Source organism: Pinus tabuliformis, chromosome 8, assembly GCF_031772625.1.
Source record: "Pinus tabuliformis cultivar Carrire ecotype Pingquan chromosome 8, CPIR1, whole genome shotgun sequence".
NCBI classification, from domain to species: domain Eukaryota; kingdom Viridiplantae; phylum Streptophyta; class Pinopsida; order Pinales; family Pinaceae; genus Pinus; species Pinus tabuliformis.
In genome coordinates this window covers 1,435,502,465-1,435,525,039 of record NC_142294.1, presented here as the reverse complement: position 1 = coordinate 1,435,525,039, position 22,575 = coordinate 1,435,502,465, and the positions used below count along the sequence as shown (strand labels likewise).

The window sequence follows — 22,575 nt, the reverse complement described above, 5'->3', positions numbered from 1 at the left end:
TGTACTCTTCCATCTAAAAATAAATGCCAATAGTTGGGGCAACCAAATTCAACATGGTTAATGACCTTTGTAAGATGGAACTTTTTATAGGATTCTATATCAATGTAAATCTTAATAGTTGGTGCAATCAAGTTCATCATTGTTAATAACATTTGTAACATAACTCAATCATTGTTTTTTTCTTTAACAAGAACATTTTTATTTGACCTCTACTTCATGATACATTACTTGCAATCTGACATGTTCACAATCAAATTAAGTCATTGTAATAACAATTACATTATTGTGCATGATAACATTAAAATATACAAAACTATATATGATTGTTTTTACAATCCTTTAAAGCAAAGGAGAGAGTATAGTTGCTCGTTTATGTTAAAAAATGATACATGAAGTAAAGTCTTGGATGGACTTTATCATTCATAGGAATATTGGATTTGAATTCAAATTTCTAATACACCAATGAGGAAGTGGCATTCTGATTTCTTAAAATTAAATTTGTCAAGATGGTTCTTGTTCAAGTGTCTTATTCCCTACAAAAAAAATAGCATGTAGTGAATGAAAAGTCTCAATATTCTCAAAGATAATAAAAGATAAATGAACAAAAGAAGTGCAATTTCTAGAAACAAATGCAAGCAATAGACATGACATAATTAAAATTATTTTGCATCTAATGATGTGAACCTTGGTTTTATGTTTGACATGATATAGCGAATCTTTGGACATTTCTTAAAGCACATTGTGTGCTTTGGATCCTCTCAGGAGGTGGGGAGAAAATGTTAGCTACAATAGTTACAATATCTAGAGACGAAATTTGTCCTTGGTAGAATGGAAATAATGAGTTCAAAGACATTGACAAATTTGTAATTTAATTCTTAAACATCCAAACTTGGTTGGTAATGACTTATAAAGAGATTTTGTCCATTGGTTCACTTGTTTCTCCTAGTGTATGCAAACATTCTTTCATGAACATGTTGCAACAATATTATTATTTTACCATAAGTAACCACAAACATCATGAGTAGCACATGTCCAAACAACAAATGATAACAATTTTATATAAAAAATAAAACACAAAAGAATTATCACATGTGTCATCATGCAGGACTTTCAATGGAAAAAAGATATGCTAATTCCTTTCTTGTATTATAGCATCTCAAATAACAAAGGCTCTAAAAATGTACTAGTATCATGATAGTGAAAGAGATTTAAGTGGTTTGAATTTGATTGCAGTAGCATCTTGATGGAAAAGAAGATTCAAGAGGTTTGAGTTTGATTCAAGTTTTGAACATAACAATAGACATTTTTTCAAACATGTTCATCACCATTGTTTCATGCAAGTAATTCACTCAACCTAAAAATCATTAATGTGTTTTTCAAGAGAGATATGACAATACATACTTGATATTGTTACCATATGTTTTCCAAATTTTGAGGATTCAACTTTCACTTTCACATGCCCTCAAATTTTGAGGATTCAATATTTAATTTCCTTTCTCTAAGTATAATTAATTGTTGCATATCATTTTATACAATTTGTTACAAAAACCTTATTATGAGGGTGCCTAAATGTAGAATGTGCACTAAGTATATGTGTCGCAACAAATTTTGATTATTAAAGCTATCCAATGATGATATGGATACATTGACTAGAAAGAAATCCACCAACCACATATTTGTCGAAGGAATGAACTCGCAAGAATGTGTGAGTAGAGATTTTCCTAGTCAATTAGAGAAATGGATGAATAGTAATCTATTGAGAAGGATTGGTAGTCAGAGTAGCATTAATAAGATAACAAACTCAAAACTAGCTCATGAGTGTGGATTTTCTCTAGACACAAGCATCTTATCAAGGGAAATATAGTAAACGAGACATTGTGGGCACACTGCAAAGCATCAAAGACATTGTGTTGGGAGCTAATACAAATTCTAATTAGATATGACACATTTATTGACTAATAGAAGTACTATTCACAAAAACATTGATAAAGGTCAAATTTATTTAGTGTTCTAATTTATGACAATACCATAATGGTTGTAAGATTGAACCATGAAATAATTTTATTCCATTGTTGTTATCTCCATCTAGTTAAAGTCCAAAAATTTCAGGGGCATAATTTCATCATTTGATTATTTTTTCATTTTTGTTTCCAAAAATATTTCACCAAATTCCATTTTTTCCAAAAACAACTCACCCAATTTTTTTATTTTTTATTTTTCTTTAAAAAGATCCAAAATATTGTATAAATTATATAAAATCCTTAAAATTTTGGTTTTTTAAAAAATTATCACCAAGCATTTTCACCTAGTAGTTTAATAATTACTCAATTTTTGCCAAGGATTCTACACTATAATTATAGATCCATAGCTTTGAGAAAATTTTATGCATATCAACCTTATTTTTTGATATCCATATACACCTAAAACCATATGTATTGCACTTTATTGGTTTTATTTATCTTAATAGTGAGTGTTTTCAACAATAGAGAAGCAAGAGGAGTACATCTCTAGGAAATTAGAAGAAGAGTTCCAAAAGAAAAGAAAAAAATTGTATCTACTTTTGACTGTGCAACATGCAAGCAAAATTGCTTCAAAAAACAAGTGTAGGAACATGCACCTTTGGATCAAATAGAGAAGATAAATTTCAAATAATGATGCAAAGAATAATTACATTTGGAACAATTCATGTCAAAATGTAGTCCTTCAGTTTGTTGTCCCTAAAAATATTAAACAAGACAAAAGTATAAGCATAGTGAGGAAAATATATGAGTTAGAGGAGACTAATACCTTTAGGAATCTCTTTACAAACAAGTGACCTAGAAAAAAATACAAGAAATTTCAAATAGGACTAATTGGTGGAGTTATCAATTTCCTTGCCAACACATCAAGGATTCATTATTCCAACAACTCTTGGTAATTTACCAAGAATTTTGGTTGAAGATAAACTAGGCTAGTGGAACATGATCTTGACACGGGATGAATTTGGATATAACAATTCAGTTAATATGATTACAAGGAAGACAAGTCTTCAAATTATGTATGGAAGATCACCAAACGAGGTCATACATTCAACAATTTTACCAATTGTAGAGCGTGTGGAAGTGTAGATGTAAAAATATTTACAAACTATATGAGAGATATGCATACGAATCTAAGAAATAATTGTCGTAGAGTAATGAGAAGTATAAAGAGAAGGTAGATTAGAAAAGGAGAATGAAGACATTTACAAAAGGAGACTTAGTAAATGCACACCTAACAAATGAAATATTTCCTAAGGGAACTTATAATCAACTAAAGTACAAGAAGACGGGACCATGCAAAATCATTAGAAAGATTTATGATAATGCATATAAATTAGATTTATCTTATGACTTGGGAATTTCACTAGTTTCTTAAGGTATCAAATATTTATGTGTATCATGAAAGCCTTGAAGAAATAGAGTAGCTAAGAACCTCATCTTACAGGTGGCCATCTCTCATTTGATGACATGGGAATCACACCTCCACCAAAAGAAAGAGTCATGGATGTATGTAATGCTACATTTTATCAACTGAAGAAAAGGATCGTGCAATAATGGAAAATACTCTTCTCGAATATCCCCAAAATCCAGTCTTTGTATCCACAGAGAAGGTGATAACTGAAAATACTAGGAGGAATCCCCTGGAAATCACATAAGCTAATGTTGTTTTTGCTATAGCAGCACAGGATAACTCAGAGTATCTTTTGAATGAGAATGCACATTTGAGGAAAGAATTGGTTGCAGTAAAGAAACAAAATGGAGCATCTCGCTGCATAAAATCAATAATTATCTTCCAACAGCTTTAACACAGCAGAATAATCGGGGGCAATGGAGGACACCATGGTGCATTTGTATGATGAAATGATACTTCTACATGAGGTAGTGGCACCCCTAGTTGGTATTGAAAAGAAAGCGCAAGAAGTCCTAAAGCTCCTAATGTAGAAATTTCACCGTAGATCACCTGATAATGCAATATACTAAAGCAAAATACTTGATCTACTTCTACAAACAAACTTGCGGAAGCTTAATCGATTTTGAGCAAGATCAAATAGAACATGTATAATAGAGAATAAGAAATCAATCACACATGAACACAGAAGAATACTCTGGGGAAAGCCTCAGCTAAAAACCCCGCTATCTGCATTATCATACAAGTGGAAATATCTCTGGATTACACAAAGATTTAGCTCACAAGCTATCCAGCTCTCAGTACAATCCCTTAATGCTGCTCATAGACAGAATAGACAACACCTATGCCTTCCTTCAGTCCTCCAAACCTCCTATTTCCTTGCGCAGTTTTTCCTGGGTCCTCAAGTTGAAACATACTGCAACAACATGATCCTCTTCACCACATAGTCTCGAAGATGATGATACCAGATATCGATGTGCTTGGACTTATCATGAAATACTGGATTCCCAAAGAGTTTGATACAACTCTGATTATCACAATAGATCACAGTTGGATCCATCCTTTGATCAAACAATCCAACTAGAATTTTCCGCATCGAAATGACCTCACATGTTGCCTGACTGGTAGCCATGTATTCAGCCTCTGCTAAGCTAAGTGCAACTGATCTCTGTTTCTTGTTGTACCAAGAAACTGCAGCTGAACCAAGCTTGAAACTTCCTACTGAAGTGCTCTTCCGATTTGATGGACTCCCTGCCCAATCTGCATTTGTGAAGCCCTAAAGCTTCACTCCCTCTGTCCGTTTGTACCATAATTCATACTGAGATGTGCCTCTGAGGTATCTCGGCACATGCTTCGCTGCCTTCCAAAACAGCTTGGTAGGCTAAATCATAGCTTGACTCAGCTAGTTCACCGCAAAGCACAAATCTAGTCGTGTTTTCACTAAATACATCAATGAACCCACAAGCTGCTGATAAACAATAGCAGCTACTACCTCACCTAAAATAGCATCCTCCTTCCTCCAGTTACCTGCTAGAGGAGTTTTCATGGGCTTGCACTTCTCCATGTGGAATCTCCTGAGTATCTCATTGGCATACTTGCCTTGAGACACAAACACTTGCCCATCCTTCTGCCACACTTCCATGCCTAGAAAGTAGTGCATGAGACCCATGTCCTTCATCTCGAACACTCTTGCAAGGTCCTCCTTGCAAGACTTGATCAACTGATCATCACCTGTCAATATCAGATCATCAACATAAAGAACAATGATCAATGGCTTACCTTCTACCATGATGTGGTAAAGGTTCGCATCCACTTCACTCTTTGTGAAGCCCAACCCGGTGAAATAGCTGTCGATCCTGGTGTACCAAACACAAGGTGCTTGCTTCAACCTGTACAAAGCTCTCTTGAGTTGGCACACATGCGACTCACGATAGAAGGTCTCAAAACCTTCTAGCTGCTTTATGTACACTTCTTCCTCAATCTTTCCATTGAGGAACACAGTCTTCACATCCATCTAATGGATCTTCCAACCCATCTGTGCTAATAGTGCCAACATCGATCTCATAGATAAGTTCCTTGCTATAGGAGAAAAGTCTCATCATAGTCGATCCCCTCGACCTGTGAGAAACCATGGTAAACAAACCTTGCCTTATGTTTCTCCACACTACCATCAGCTGCTTGCTTTACCTTGTAAAGCCATCGGGAACTCACCACTGACTTGTTCTCCAGTCTTGGAACAAAATCCCAAACACTGTTTCGAACTATGGAGTCATACTTCTCCACCATAACATCAAACCATACTGGTTGTTGCACTACTTACATTCCCCAACCAGGGCCATGTAACCAGTGTACCGCTCAAGTGACCACCTCTGTCTACACTGAGAAGATAGTTGTCCCACATTCTCTCTCACATCCATCATCAATCTATCAGATTCCCTTGAGTGTTTTCGCCCATCTCTCGAAGACTCTGCATGAGTGGATGTTTCCACTCCTGGATCCTCTGCATGTGGCTGCTCCGCATCAGTCTGAGGATCCTCCTCCTTAGGAACCAAAAGTTCCTCCTCTGCATGGAACTTGAGCTCCCTCTCAAGGGAAACTCGCATGGCCTTCTGCTCATCGAACTTCAGATCTCTGCGTACCACTGTCCTCTGACTAGTAGGCAAGAACACCTGATAGTTGTGGGGTGTATCAGTGTACCCCTCAAGTATTTCCAACTCATTTGTTGGCTCTAGCTTCTTCCGGGCATCTATGGTCACATGGAAAAATACCGATGAGCCAAAGATCCTGAAGTGACTCACATATGTTCTCTTCCTAGAGAAAGCCTCCTCTGGTGTCTTCATCCCCAATATACAATGTGGGCTTCTATTCGGTAAGTATACTACTGTATTACATGCCTCAGCCCACAAATGAAGTGGCAGGCCTTGGTCATGCAGCATCGCTCAAGCTGCTCCCACAATTGTTCTGTTCTTCCTTTTAGCCACCCCATTCTGTTGTGGGTTATGGGGTGCCTTCAACTCCCGTTTAATTCCTTCTACTGCATAGAAGTCCTTAAACTGTTGAGAGACATACTCTCCACCATTTTCGCTTCACAAGGCCCTTATTTTCTTTCAATATTCTTTCTCAACCAAGGCTTTGAACTCACAAAACCTTGAGAAGGTTTGATCCTTCTTCTGCATGAAGTAGATCCAACATCTATGAGAAAAATCATCAATGAAAATAACATAGTACCTTTGTTTAGTGGTGGAGGCTGTCGAGAATGGTCCACACACATCTATATGAACTTGCTCCAGGATTTCTCTAGCTCGATTGTCTCGATCCTAAAAGGAATATTTTGCATACTTACCCAAGGTACAACCTTTGCATGTATCCACTTGCTCAAGTTTACCCTTGGGAAGTCCGGTAGAAATCTGTTGCATGATCTTCAAGGCCCCATGGTGCAAGTGGCCCAATATTCTATGCCATAGCTCGCCAATATCTTGGCTTTGCCCCAACTCTACTTTGGAACTCAATGCAGCACAGTCACCTACCTCCAGCTTGTAGAGATTCTTTATTCGAATCCTAATCCTCTTGGTCTGTCCAATGCCAATGTGTCTCAGGAATGCCTTTCCTTTACTAAAGACTACATCATAGCCTTTGTCTTCCAACATAACGACAGATACCAGGTTCTTCTTCAGTCCAGGCACATACTTTACATCAGTCAGGGTGAGAGGAGCTCCATGCTCCCTATGAAACACAACCGTTCCTTCACCTGAAACACGATACTTTCCATCATCGCCCATCTCTATGTGCATCTGGAGGTCCTTCTCCTCCAAGGTACTGAATAAACTCTTGTCGCCGATCATGTGGAATGAGGCTCCACTATCCAGGTACCAAACACAACCCACCATCGATGAAACCATGCATGTGATGAGGGTGAAATCCAATTCAAACAGTGAGGCTAGTGCCTCACCATCTGATCCTTTCAAGGATCCCTTCTTGGATTTCTTCTGTGGACAATTTGTTGCATAATGGCCCACCTCATGACAATGAAAGTGTCGCACTTTCGATTTTTCAATCTTCTTCTCACCATGGGAAGAACTCAATTTGGAATGGGAAGCCTTCCCTTTCCCTTTCCTTGCCTTACTCACTAAGGCTAGATTTTCTTCATCATCACGCTTTGATGAAGAACTATCTCTGGTACTTCTCCTTATCTCCTCCTGCATCAAATCCGACCACAGTCATTCCCAATCTGGCAGTTTCTCTCTTCCATTTACTGAGTCTTGGTAGATATGCCAACTCTTAGGAATACTGAGAAGAGAAAGACTCACCATGTCATCATCGGCTATTGTGATTCCTACACTTCCAAGCTCATCCCTGCAGGTGGTGAGCTTGTTCAGATATGTAGAGATCGTGTTGCCCTTTTCACACTTGATTTTCTGAAGCTTGTCTTTCAGCGCCAGCTTCCTCTGATCATTGTTGTTCTGATATATATCCTTCAATGTTTTCCACATTGAAAATGGTGTTTCCTTCCCATGGAGACATGAGACAATGTGGTCTCGAACTCCCTCCAGAAGGATCCTCCTCGCTCTAGCCACACATTTCTTCCATTCTGCCAATTCTTGGGCATTAGTAGCTGCTGCTTTGGGGACTTCTTGATCAATGAAGTCCTTCAAATCGTTTTCCTCTAATACTTCTTCCATGCGATCCTTCCAGACTATATAATTCGAGCTGCCATCCAGGGCATACTCAGGTCTCAAACTGTTGAACACCATTGGTGAAATTTGAGATGTGATAAGAATTCGATTTCTATAATCAGGAACTTCAAACTTCGAACTTCTCCCTTCTTTGTATATTGTTCTCTGCTTTGATACCTTTTCTCTGATACCATGTAGAAATTTCATTGTAGATCACCTGATAATGCAATATACTAAAGCAAAATACTTGATCTACTTCTACCAAAAAACTTGCGGAAGCTTAATCGATTTTGAGCAAGATCAAATAGAACACATATAACAGTTAATAAGAAATCAATCACACATGAACACAGAACAATACTATAGGGAAAGCCTCAGCTAAAAACCCCTCTATCTGCATTATCATACAAGTGGAAATATCTCTAGATTACACAAACACTACAACAAAACCAGTGATTTGCGCCAGATTTAGCGCCAGATTTTAGTGCATTTTTTTTGTAATTGTGATGAGCAACCTGGCGCTAAATCTGGCTCTATTGTACAATTTTTAAAGCGTCCTTTTTTGCACCTGATTTTGCATCCTTTTTCACGCTAGATTTTGCATCATTTTTTACACCAAACTATGCATCATTTTTTGCGTCAAATTTTGAACCAAGATTTGCATCTTATTTTATGACAGGTTTTGCTTCTAGTTTTGTGTCATTTTTTGCATCTATTTTTCATTCTCTTTTGCTTCCTATTTTGTGTCATTCTTTGCTTCCATTTTTGCACCATCATTTGCATCAAGTTTACACTGTATTTTGAATCCAATCTAACGTCTTTTTATGCATCCATTTTGTGTCAGTTTTTGCATCTAGTCTTACGCCAAGTTTTGTATCTAGTCTTACACTATTTTTTGCTTCTATTTTTGCACCAGCTTTGGTGCCTATCTTTGCACCATGTGTTGAATTTGATTTAGCACCAAATTTTGCATCCATTTTTGTGCCCATTTTTGCATCTTTTTTTGGACCATTTTTTACATCCACATTTACGTTTGATTTGTCTCCATTTTTCCCATCTCATTTTGCACCATATTTTGCATCATTTGTTTCATCCAATTTTGCATTATTTTTAACACCATCTCTTGCATCTAATGTTACATCATTTTGAGCATCCAAATTTGCATTTATATTTGCATCTTATGTTGAGTCATGTGTTGTGTCCACCTTTGCATCTTATTTTGTGTCTAATGGTACATTCAATTTAGAGTCATTTTTTACGTCTACTTTTGTATTTGTTTTTGCACCAAGTTTTGCACCCAATTTTAAGCTATTTTATGCCCCTTTTTGCACCATTTTTTTGTGTCTACTTGTGTCCAATGTTGCACCATTATTTACACCGACTTTTTCATTCAATTTTGCATTTTTTTGGTGTCTAGTTTTACATCGTTTTCACCATCAAAATTTGCATCTTTTTTTGCCTCATTTTGTGTCCACATTTGCATATAATTTTGTGTCTGAGTTCGAGCCTAAATTTGCATGTGATTAGGAATCATTTTTTACATCCAATATGGCATCCTTGGTTTCACCTTTTTTCAGCCCCATTTTGCATCTTGTTTTATGTATTTTCTTACATCTTTTTTTTTTTCCTTTTTTGCACCCAAGTTTACATCCCAAATTTACACCATTATTTGCATCATCATTTGGCATATTAATTTGTAACGTTTTTTGCTTCTTTTTAACACTCAACTTTGCATCTTATTTTACATCAAGTTGTTGTCTTTTTTTGCATCTAATTTCGTGCCCATTTATGTGTCCTTGTTTTTGCCCAATTTGATATCCTTTTGTATGCCATGTTTTGTTCCCTTCTTTGTGTCAACTATTGCACAATTTTTCACTTCTAATTTAAAACACTTTGTATGTCAATTGTTTGCATTTTGTATTAATTCCTAGTTTAACATCCAATTTTACTTTCAATTTTGCATCCATGGTTACATCCGCATTTGACTTCTTATATAGAGTATATTTTTCTTTACATATATGACCCCCTTTATAGATTCATAGTGAAATATATGATAGTTTCTAAATATCATTAAAGCAGATATCACAATTCAAAATCATTTGTAAAGAAATTTAAGAGAAATTGACAACATCCATCCAAAAAAATAACAATGTGTCATTAACAATTTTCAAAACATGTATAAAATAGCAACATAATACTAATAAAATCAGTGTTATTTTTAATCAAAACAAGTAAAATTCAAATATGATTAACAAATCAAAATATTTCATGAATATCATTATTCTACGATAAATTAACAACATACATAAATCAAACTCATCGTATGATTACAAAATCAAAATGTCTCATTGATATAGGGTAAATTCACAACACCCATCTAAACATAACAATGTCATTCTACACAATAATTTCTTCATAAAAAACAATGCATGTGCATGCCTAGCTACCACCACCAAGATCATCCTCATGATCATTTTGACCATCCTCATTACTCTGATCCACATCATCACCAACACCGCAACTATCATCATCATCTCCTCCTTCACCACCATCATCCTCATCCTCATCCTCATCATCTCCTGATATATGTTGAACATAATTTGGATCATCGTCTTGGCAATCATTACCTATAGCATTCTGACAAAAAAAATCAATATTACATGTTAGTATTAATTACATAACACAACGCATGTTTTTGTTATACAATGTTAACCATAAAATGAGGTAAGATATAATATCTAATAGTACTAAAAAATAAAATGAAAATATGGTTTAAAAGTATATTGGAAATCCAACTAAGATTACATACCATAGAGTCCATCCAAACAACAAATTCAACCCATCTCTTTTGCTGCAGCACCTCCTTTTCCAAATGATTTGGAGGTCTTCCATATTTTAGTTCCTATCAATTAGTAAATAGGGAGAAATTAGATAACAATGACTTTCTTCTAGTACAAAATTTATTAAAAAAATATCACATGTTTAATATACTTACAAAGGTTGTTATCAGTGCTTTTAAACCTTTCTGGCCACTACGATGAGTGACTTTTGTCTTGGTTAACCTCGCCTTGGATGCCTTGTCCTTAAACATAAACCAATTCAATTTATTTTCACACAAATACATGTCTAAGATACTTATAAGTATTAATACATTCTAAATAATGTTTAATGAAAAATTCAATACCTGAATGCTCTCATTGCCGGCTTTTCTTTGTGCGTCCAACTTCTCATATGATTTTACAAGTTCTTTCCATACTTTAAAAGGTATGTCAATAGGTCTTTGTTTCAGTCTTTGATCTTGAGGTATTTTTTTAATTTTTCTTGTTTGGTTAAAAATTTTGGTTAAAAAAAACCGAACAAGTAATTCACATCAATGGCATGGGGACTCTATGGATATGTGTAAAAAAAGGCTATAAAGAAAACATCCAAAAAACATATGAGCTCTCCCTTTGATGGTCACTTGGGGCATATGGCTGGAAAGGAACAACTCCATTTTCGAAAATCAAGGACAATCCTTTCTCAAAGTCCTTCCTAATATTTGCTCCAAATGTCTTAAAATGAAAAACAAAATTCAAACGTCATCCTTAAACATCTCCCTTAAATATAAGGTTGGACCATAAATTCTTCACTTTTATTGTTATCGGCTCTGGAATGATTTTTCTATATGCAATTATATAATGAAATATGTGTGCACTAATGAAAAAACATTGAGTTTCATTTTTCATAATCACAAACAATGAAAAAAGAATCACACGTAACTAGCATCATTTTGGAAATTTTATATTTATTAAAAATCTTTAACATGTTTTCCTCCCATATCTCATAAAAAGGTGTGAAATTTTTTATATACTCTCCAATAAGCACTACAACAAAACCAGCGATTTGGAGGTTTTACACTAAGTTTTTCAACATCGAGCTTACTAGGGCTTGCACCACCGGGGTTATTAGTAAGAATCTCATGAGGTTTGCATAGCCATGATTATTAGAATCAAAATAGTAGGATTTGCACTAAAAAACAGTTCATAGAGCTTTCCTGTTGGGGAGAAAATCACAAGTTCAACTTCTGCAGTGCAGAGCACCGAGAGCTCGTAAGCTTTCTTCAGCAATCCACCTACGTTTGGAAAATGTAGCCTGCCTGCTGGCGATGTTCTCAATCCTCTTCCTCTGCATCTTTCCCCTCACTATTCTTGTATGTCCTCTTTAGTTTTTCCCTCCAAACAAACCCTCTCAAATTGAGAAAGCAGAACAACTCACTCGATGAGAATCCGAATCCAATTATCGCTTCTGACAATAACCCAATACGATACCAGAAGTGATTACACAAAACCTCATTGACTCTTCATTTGTTTGGAAAAGAGCCAAGCATATACTTCTGACGAGGGTTTCCGTCTCAAGTCTGGCTCGCAGGACGTCGCTTAGTCAATTGCGAGAAAATTTTTCCACCTGCCTGTCACATACGGTTTGTCACACTATATATTAAAATAAGGTTGATCATACTAACAATAAGGTTGTATAGTTTAAAAGGAGGGCTCTCCTAACTGCATTTGGTTGGTTTATAGAAAAGATTGCTGGAATGTGTAATGTGAATGCTCTGCTAACTGTTTTTTAAGCATTTGGAAGTATTAAAACCCCTTAGGATAATTAATGTAAGACCTGTTAATTAATGTGTAAAGATGGCTATTGTCCTTGGGCTACCTTAGCTGTTCGTGTTTAGTGATCTGTGGTATTATGACTCCTCAAGTCACTATTAAACCATGAGAACCATGCCCAGGCAGACTAGTGTGACATTGTGGATGAGAACCAAAACTAGACTCCTATAACCTCCTTTTTCATCCTTTAAATTGCAGAATTAACTGACTGTTCTAGTAATCGTTCTTGAGCACCTGAAGATGTGCACCCTAAATAATAAGAATAATACCCTGTAACATATGAATAGTCCATCCTGTGCATGTAGGATATGCACATGAGGTCCAATAAAATCACTAACCAAAATACCAGGTGTTATTAAAGCCTCTACAGGGTAATTGCAATAGTTCTTCATTTCTTATTACAAGAGTTTCCAATAGATAGGTTTTGAAACAGCTAAATTAGTTCCATAGACATTGGTTACATAAAATTACAAGTTCCAATGCTCGAGGAGAAGTCTTAGCTTACCCATAATCTCCCTACATATACTTGTACAAAATTTGTATTGATCCCACCATATCAGAAGGCCATATACTCTGCCCATTGTTTTCTTCTATCTTTTGTGTTTTTTCAAATATACCATTTCAATTGCTTCACTTGACAACTTTGTTTATTAGACAAACACAATGTCAGGCTTGTCAAATATTAGCTTCTTTTTATAGAGCTCTACCCTTATTTTCTGGCTTACCTCTTCTAGTATTCGAGGTTACGATCTTCATGACATTGTAAAAGAGAAAAAAACGTTTTATTGACTTCTGGTGTTGGAATTGTAGCATCATGCTTTGTTCCCTAAAGCCTTCACAACCTTTTTAGATTTTTGGGGCCTTTCGAGTCATAACAAGGATTTTTCCGACTGCTTCCAAGTTCCGTCTGCACAATCCTTGATAGACTTATTTGTTTTTTAGTTATCTGGGTGCACGATAATCCCATTCACATGGTTTTTCATGCTTCTGCTAAATTGTCATCCACAAGTGATGTTTTCCACCAAGAAAAGCATGTGTTATTTTGGGCTTGATGATTAGGCATGGAATAAGGGGCACCGGTTCAGCCTCTCTTATCGATGCATATTCTGGTAAGAAAATGGGACAAATTTTCTTGTGAATGAAAATTGCAATCCCTATAGTCTTGAAAATGCAAACCTTGACTATAATGGGGCCTCTAGCTGGAAATAGGGCAATATGTGTTCTCCTTATGCAACATCGACATATCAGTGATTTTCAGTTTGCCCAATTCTCAGGTGGGTGATATGAATTCCTTGTATATGGCTGTTGACAATCAAGTGACCCTTGCATGTTTACCCCCCATGATGTACATTCAGTTGTAACCTAGCTTGGAGATTAAGCTAATCTAGATCCACATGTTTTTAGCATACATTTGCTAAAGAACCTTTCAACTTGTAGATAATTCACTATATCTCATCCACATGTAGTCAACTTACTGAAGATTAATTAACTTGCACATTCTCTTGTTGAAGAGAATTTGTGCTCGTCCATGCATGAGCTAGATTGGAAATATTCTGGAAAGCTCCTAGTAGTCTCTGTCCATGCATTCTGATTTCTGTCTCATGAAGGTGTCAGATCTGCGTTAGCTATCCAAGACTTCGGTTTATCCTTTGACTTTGTTAAATTCAAACTTCATCTTATAATTTTTAATACTATGTATTGGGAAGTGTTCTCTCTCTGATCTGATTTGTGCAAAACTAAGAAACAGCTATGAGAAATTACTAATTAGCCTAAGGTCACAGCTAATTACTCCTCTGTTTGGACTGTCATTTCTCCAGTCAGGAGGGTGTCCCTCGTTTTCATGCACTTTCAGCACTTGGAAGCATATGCTTGGTCAATATGAGTGATCAGCACAGAAAGTAGTTTTCATTGATATATGTGTAAGCATCCAAGGACACAAGAAACTTATAAGATCAAATAATATGAAAAATCCCAGTCCACTACCACCAAATATGAAAGAAGAAAAGATGGTTGTGCACTTTTAAGTGATAAAAAATCTTCAAAGTACAGGCACTTAGGTCATTCACACTACTGCAACATACAACACTGTTCAACCATCGAATTTGGAGAGTTGTAAAGAAACTGCATGGTCAAACTCCATCACTTTATTAGTCAAAAGATTGTTTGCATCATGGAGATAAAATATGAGAATGATTGCAATAGTATGCACTGCACAGAGATGTAGGCAGCAATGAGAGAAAGGAAGGATGGAAGAGAACGTTGACTGCTCACTGAGAAAACTCTAGAAAATAATGCCATTCAGTGTTCTCTTATAGCTCCCCAAATTCCCAAAGGTGGGTGGCCTATTCATGCAAAATCTAACTGTTGTTGAGTGGCTGAAGTGAGGAAAATGCTGCAAAATTGCCCGATAACAACCATAAATATGGCTTCCACTAAACCATTGCAATAAGTGGCTTGATCTCTTCATAAGTAAACAAAAACTCATGCAATCAGCTAGAATTCCATTACTAACTAATTTGTCTCAACAAATAAGAATTCCAAATCAGCTTTCTTGTTCAATAATAAAGTTCCATCTCACATGTAAAGTTGCAAACTAATCAACGGGGTCAACTTTGTCAAAAATACAAAATAAACATTTCCCAAACTTCAAGTTTTCCAAATTTAACAAAGAGGAATTTTAAAATCACCCAAATTAAGTTAGGCAGCTCCTTTGCACCTCCTTTCTAAAAATGGTGCCAAGCCGCCCACTGAAAATAGAACTGGAGTCATGAAAAACCACTTTTAGCTAACTACCAGATGTACTGAAGGAAGGGCACCTAGGGTATTCCTGATAGGATTTCCTTATACCTCATAGGCAAACAACCATTGTCCCTTCTATAGATGAGCAGAATAAGTGCTTGGTTCTCTACACTAAATAAAGACAAAGTATAGTACTTATTGCTGACAAAATAGGATTTAAATCGCGGTTCAATTGCTTGACATTCAGCTGGTCACAGAATTGTAGAGTGCATAATCATAAGTGATGTTGCGAGCCTCATTGCTCAAAGTCTAAGGGTCTTGCGAGCCATAATCACAGCCATGTATGGCATATCTTGTGATTATGGCATTTTATGAGGTCAATTCTTGTGAAGACATTTCAGTTTATAATAAATTTTGAACCTCAACAGAGTTTTGGCAAGACCTGGCTGAGCTAGGACATCAACAACACAGCTGATATGAATGACATAATCTAGCCTCAATCTAGCCTCAAGAGGGAGCCTCTTTTGTTTCATCACTCTAACAATCTATGAAGTGGTGGAAAGCATAACAACTTCCCCTTGAATATGACACATAAACTGAGTACAAATCCTAAATGATGCAGCCCTTGGTGCATGTCTCTCAAAGTATCGATATTTCAAATGTTGAAAGCTCTTGTGCCCATTTGATATGCATTCGATTGCAGTTCCCCTGAAGAAAGAATCTTATAAAGGCGAGGCCATGGCCAATATGTTAGCCATATCCATTGGAGTTGCCATTGCTTGACAACTTTAGTGTGATCAGTCCCACCATGATTCACATGGGCTTCTACTCAACACTGGCTGTTGCTATTATAAGAGTCTTCAAGCTCGTTGAACCCATAGTATTGATAAGTGTATTCTTTGGGTCTCTGGTTTTCAAATTCTGCCTATGTTTTCCTCTCAGTATCATTATTTCAAATGCTAAAAGCTCTAATTCCCATTGTTGTGTATTTGATTGTGGTTTCCCTGAAGAAAGAAGCTTATAAAGGTGAGCCCGAGGCCAATATGTTGGCCATATCCATTGGAGTTACTATTTCAGCTTATGGGGAGGCCAAGATGAATGCATGGGAGGTGATTCTCCAGTTAAGTGCAGTTGCATGTGAGACTACCCAATTGGTTCTCATAAAAATTCCACGAACATCAAAAGGGATTAAGTTGAATCCCATCACATCTTTGTTGCTCCTTGTTGCCTTGTTTTTCTCAGCACCCCCTGGGCCTTAGTAGAATACCCATTTCTGATAATCAGGGTCTCTTCCTTTGATTTGGATTACATGACATTTCTGCTTGTGCCTTGGCTCTTAATCTTGCAGTGTTTCTTCTGATAGGAAAGACTTCAGCCTTGACTATCAATGTTGCTGGTCTTGTCAAGGACTGGCTGCTCATAACATAATCTTTGTCTGTAATAAATGAAAAGGTTACAGTCATAAACTTGAGTGGTTGTGGACTGGCTTTTCTGGATGTCTGTTACTATAATCATTTGAAACTTCAAGCTCTCAAGTCCAATGACAACCAACCAAAGTACCTCAGCAGTGCAGCTGATGCCAATGATGAAGGAGAAGGTTTGATAATGACGAGTGGGAGATTCTCAATCAGAGATTCAGAACCAGTAGAGAAAAATCAAACTCAAGCTTCAGGATTAGGTATTTAGATCATTAATATTGTCTTGTGCTAGAGATTACTGTTCTTGGATTGGCTCCTCTATGCCCAGATCTATTTGCAGGGAACAGGCCAGTCATTCACAGTGAAGAAGATAATGACAAGATTAGTGTATAATGATGGACAGGATGGTGCCATGGTGCCAACCTAAATCTCAAGTAAGGAGACATCTGTTCATCAATTTGTCAAGAAGCATGGCCTACAATTCAATTGCTCTAAGCCTATCACTTCTTCCACCTGTCAAATAAATTGTTTCCTGTTTGTTTAGTTGACTATGGTTCTAATAAATATACTATTGTTTGATGTAAAAAGACAAAACAAAACAAAAAATATGGAAAGTTGTGACCCCATTTTCTAACTACAAATTGAAATCGGATTACCATAGTGACCACCTCTGCTTATTGGAATCAAAAAGGGGGTGGGTTATGCACAATCCTCCGTATCATTTGCTATTACCAGAGATAATTAAAGCCACCCTAAACTCAAGTCTTAACTATGTTGATAGGGTGTTTGGGGAGGGGGATCCCTTACCAACCCACTATAATCTGCACAAAAGCATCCTAAGAACATATGCAAAATCAACCCTTCAATGAAATGATCCAAGAATATAGGTACTCAAACATTGATTTTATCAAAGAAAAATACAAGACAGAAAGAAAAGATCATAACAAGGATTAGAAGAGTCTAAGAACAGTGCTCACTGTCTACAGATCCAAGACGAATGCAGAAGAGTTCTTCCTTCAGTTCCCCATCTGAGAAATCAGTTGCATGCCAGACCCAAGTTTTATCACTACCTGCGTGCTCCTGAAGTGACATTGGGGAATGAACTGCAAGGCAAAAAAAAAAACATAATCCAGATAATAAGGATCAACACAAATTCTCGGCACAGAAAGCCTCTTAAAACTTGGACGTAAGATAAGCTATTACAATCTCAGGGGGAAATTACACAAAAAAAAAAACAAACAAACAAATTTACATACTTAAATGGTTTGCACATATTTTCAATGTCTTGGATTGCCTCATGACCATCCGAACCTTTGTAGTATCCTTATACTTAAGAAACTTTATTGTTCCTACACCACGTTCCTTCCATTGATTCCCATCCTTGTCAAACCTGTACAGCTTCGCCTTCCTGTAGGGTCAAACATATAAAAAAGAATGGAAATATTAATAAACAATGAAACTGCATTAGGATCATTTTAAGAGCCCATGACATCCATTAGAAGTAACGTCCACAATATCCCACCATATCAAATGCATTCAAAGATAAATTACCAACGACCTATTAAAAACACAGGAGATATTCCTTAACATTACCGAAAAGGATCCCACAAAAAGCTCAATAATAACATCAAACATGTAAGAATACAAATCATCAACTATTTAATAACAAAAGAATGCTCATCCCATACATCCCCATAAAGTACAGAAATGATCAACAGCCTGTTCAAAACATCATAGAAAGTCAACGAAAACAGTTGACAGAAGACCAAAACAGACATATGCCTGAATCATACCACCTCACAACATAAAAAGACAAATCACCCTAATGCCAATAACCAAAAGACAGATTATCAAATAGGCCCAATTCAACATTCAATGGCTAATCCAAAAACCAAAAAATACGAAACCCCGTATGCTTAACAATAACAAATGACCATCACACCCCCCACTAAACCAGAATAACAGAGAAACCATCATAGATTCTTCAAAGACATTGAAAAAAGGATGGCCTATAGTTCAACAAAATATAAAAAGACTCGTCAAAATACAAAACCCCCAATGATAACAAATAAACCATCAAATGCATCCCCGAAAAAATCTTCATCGGCAGCCTATCAACATAGGAAAACAATTATTACAGACCATAATGAGATCAAAAAATGCTGATCAAAATATCAATGGGACATCAAAACAACAAGAAACTCACAAAATACACAGAAAAGCAAAACCCTAATTACCCGATAAAACAAACCATAGCCCGCTAAATGCATCTACCATAGAGTTTCTTCAGCACCCCATTGAAATGAAAAATTCGATCATCATCAACAGGCGAACAAAACATCGAGAACCCGATAAAAACAGATCTTACTAAAAAGGAGAAAAATTAGAAGTAAATAACTGCCCAAATGCATCTTCCTTATAGTCAAGGTCCCATTTATGTGCACAGGAAAAGGGCCACCGAAGAGGCCATGAAAACAACTTTCAACTGAGAAAACAAAATCATGAAATAGCCATGGATTAAGAAATTTACATGTCAAGAAGGACATCCTCCTCTTCTTCGCCCGTGGTGACAGTAACCTCCTCAAGCTTAACAATGGGTGCAACCTGAGCTCCAGTGTCCTCTTCCTTTCCGGCATCATCCTCGTTCTCTCTCGAATCATCATCTACTGCCCGTGTAAGAACAGGATCCTCCTGAGTTCCAGCCATCCCAATACCAGATAGTGCACAGAGGGAGGGCTCGAATGAAATCGATGGATCCAAAATATGCCAGAAACTCCTCACCCAATATCAGACACGAATGCGAAACCCCGAGGATTTTGGACAAAGGATTTAACTATGCAAAAATGCTTCGAAGGCAAAGGGCAATGAGGTCGACGGAGAGAAAACACTCTATATAAGGGTTTTTGAGGTCGATGGAGAGAAAACACTCTATATAAGGGTTTTGAAGAGGGAAGGCCGGTAGCTGTTAAAGATTGAGAGTAAAAGTAGCATCGTTAAAGATAATATAATAAATTATTACAAGGATGGTTGGGGGGTTTCAAAGGGAGAGAAGGCCATGGAATAACCCCTAAATCATCTCCAACATGAGAGGCCTACTTCATTCATGTTGTCATGTTGGGACCAGAGGTTGTTGTGCGTTTTTTGTTTTCGCAATTTTGAACTCTTTCTTCGGTGATATATTATTGTGTTTATTGTAATAATAATGGGATGGGGTTGAGGGGTTTGTAAATGAGATAAATATGGAAAAGTAATTAGAAATATTGGTTTTAAATTATTATAATAAGTATTGTTGTGGTTGATCCATGATAAGTTGTAGGGTAGTTGGTTTGTATGGGGTTTAGTTGTTACGAGGTCTTAAGTTCAAATGTCATGGGGAGGGGTTGAGAATGGAAGTCATTTTGGGGGCATCAAAACTATTCTAAGGGGCATCTTCCACTGAGCTTTACACAATCTTCGATGTTGAGGATGAAAATAATATGAATATGCCAAGCTCACTCTACAACCTAGTATGGTTACAGCCATGTTTGTCCATCATTCCAAGGGGCATCTTCCACTGAGCTTTACACAATCCTCAATGTTGAGGATGAAAATAATATGAATATGCCAAGCTCACTCTACAGCCTAGTATGGTTACAGCGATGTTTGTCCATCATCAAAGTTGAAATTTTGCTAGTGTCGGCCAAAATAAATTTAAAAAAAAAAAAAAAAAAAAAAAAAAAAATACAAAACATTTAAATAATGTTTGCTCATAAAAAATAATTGCCAATGAAGAAATTGGATCCCTCTCCGCTCATATTATATCTATATTTAAGATGGGTCTATGCTAGTGGATAACACAAAAATCACAAAGTGAAGAAGAGTTTAATTTCAAGTCAGAGCAAAACTTTGGGACTAGCGCAATTCATCTAACTTCTATTGAAATGCGGTATTTATACGTGTAATGTGATATATATATATATATATATATATATATATATATATATATATATATATATATGAAGAAGAGTTTAATTTCAAGTCAAAGCAAAACTTTGGGACTAGCGCAATTCATCTAACTTCTATTGAAATGCGGTATTTATACGTGTAATGTGATATATATATATATATATATATATATATATATATATATATATATATTGATTGTAATTGCTATTATGTTGTTAAATGGTTGTTTAATTAATGTTGGTTATTCGATGGCAAGATGGTTTTGTAACTCTTAATGATGTAATTGTTCATCTTCTTGGTTGTAGTGTGCCATGTTGTTGACATACAAATATTGTAATGGAGCCAAAAAAAAATGACAGTAAAGCATAGTTGGAAGTTATAAGTTTATCCTCCTGGAAAAGCAAAATTGTGGAGTTAAAGAACCACTTCTAGGAAATCAATTTCCATCACATCCATAGGGAGCTAAATACAACTGTAGATTCTCTCTAAAAAAGAATTATTTGTCTGGAGACAGGTTACATATATTATGATGAATTAGTTGGCAACCCAGTTCAAAGTTCTCATTCGATGCCCATATACTAATATGGATCAGCTTTAAGTCAAATTTTCAATTAGTTATCAACTAGCTTACTATAAATTTCAAGTGAGTCTACATTCAGCTTTCAATTAGCCTCAAATACAATGTCTTTCTTTTTCTCTTGACAGGGGCCTCTTCATGGTTGTATAATACACTTTCGGGAATTTTTGGTTACAGGCTAATGTCATTTCTAGTCACTGTCTTCGTTTTTCTCATAGTAGGGCCCTCTTCGTGGTTGCATAATACACTTTCTACAATTTTTGGTTGCATGCTATTGTCATTTCTAGTCAGTCTTATAATTTGCAGAAGAAAAAAAAATTGTAAAACCCTGGTTTTACAACAACTTCTTTTTCTCTTCTTCTGGGTCGTGATGCCTTGTCTTCTGGCAACCCATTGTAATGACAGAAGTTACAATCTTTTTGTCAATGTTTGTGCTTTTTTTCTTCCTCGTGAATAACAAAAGGGTCCTTTTTTTCTATAGTAATAAGAAGAAGAAGAATAAGAAGAAAGATATTGTAATGGTTATGTCATGGTTGGCATTCCTAAATATAAGCAGATATAGGATAAGCATGCATGCATATTAGAACTTGGTGCGCATGGATGGAATTCAATGTGCCAAATGATGTAGATGTTTCACAAGCATGGGGTGTGACATTTCAACCCTAGTTATCAATAGTGATGAGAGGCCACCAAGGACAATACCCCTTGGACCCTATGATAAGTGTTGCACATTTTGGTGTTAGGAGTGGAAGGGTAAGCTTGGTTTGAGGAGGTTGGTTATGGGATGTTTTTTGGTGCACATGAGGTTGTGCATCAACTACCATGGCTACACTTGAATTAGTGGGTCTTTACAAAAATAAAGTGGGAGAGTTAAGTTTTGTGAACAAAAGTAGCCTATGGGTGATATTTGCATTGATCACTTGTGTTAGGAACCTTTTTAGGCAAGTTAACTAATACTTGGAAGGTGTGAACCATGTAATTGAAATAATTCAATAGTGTCCTCCTTCCTTCAAATGAAGCAACAAAGCCAAGAACGTGACTATCAAATAAATATTAGCCCCCTATTGAGCCCTTGTTGCACATTTACAAATTGCTCAGACATTGATGTCATGGTGTTTCACACTAAGTATATCTAATATTACATG

At 36.2% G+C, this 22,575-nt stretch overlaps 1 protein-coding gene across 1 annotated transcript; it reads right to left on the bottom strand.

Annotated features, from left to right (window-relative positions):
- Positions 1 to 17,239: 17,239 nt before the first annotated feature.
- LOC149241068 (ran-binding protein 1 homolog c-like) lies at positions 17,240 to 19,676 on the bottom strand. Its single transcript, XM_089367441.1, has 3 exons — positions 19,439 to 19,676; positions 18,165 to 18,316; positions 17,240 to 18,011 (listed from the first exon to the last, which is right to left on the bottom strand). The coding sequence occupies exons 1-3, from the start codon at positions 19,612 to 19,614 to the stop codon at positions 17,869 to 17,871; spliced, it is 471 nt and encodes a 156-aa protein (XP_089223567.1). The 5' UTR covers positions 19,615 to 19,676; the 3' UTR covers positions 17,240 to 17,868.
- Between the last annotated feature and the right edge of the window lie 2,899 nt (positions 19,677 to 22,575).

Bases quoted from the DNA above. Each gene is read 5' to 3' on its own strand.
- LOC149241068 (XM_089367441.1), bottom strand. From the start codon at position 19,614: ATGGCTGGAACTCAGGAGGATCCTGTTCTTACACGGGCAGTAGATGAT. The intron at 18,317-19,438 runs GTAAATTTCTTA...TTGACCCTACAG, and splicing joins GAGGATGTCCTTCTTGACAT to GAAGGCGAAGCTGTACAGGT. The intron at 18,012-18,164 runs GTATGTAAATTT...TTTGCCTTGCAG, and splicing joins AATATGTGCAAACCATTTAA to TTCATTCCCCAATGTCACTT.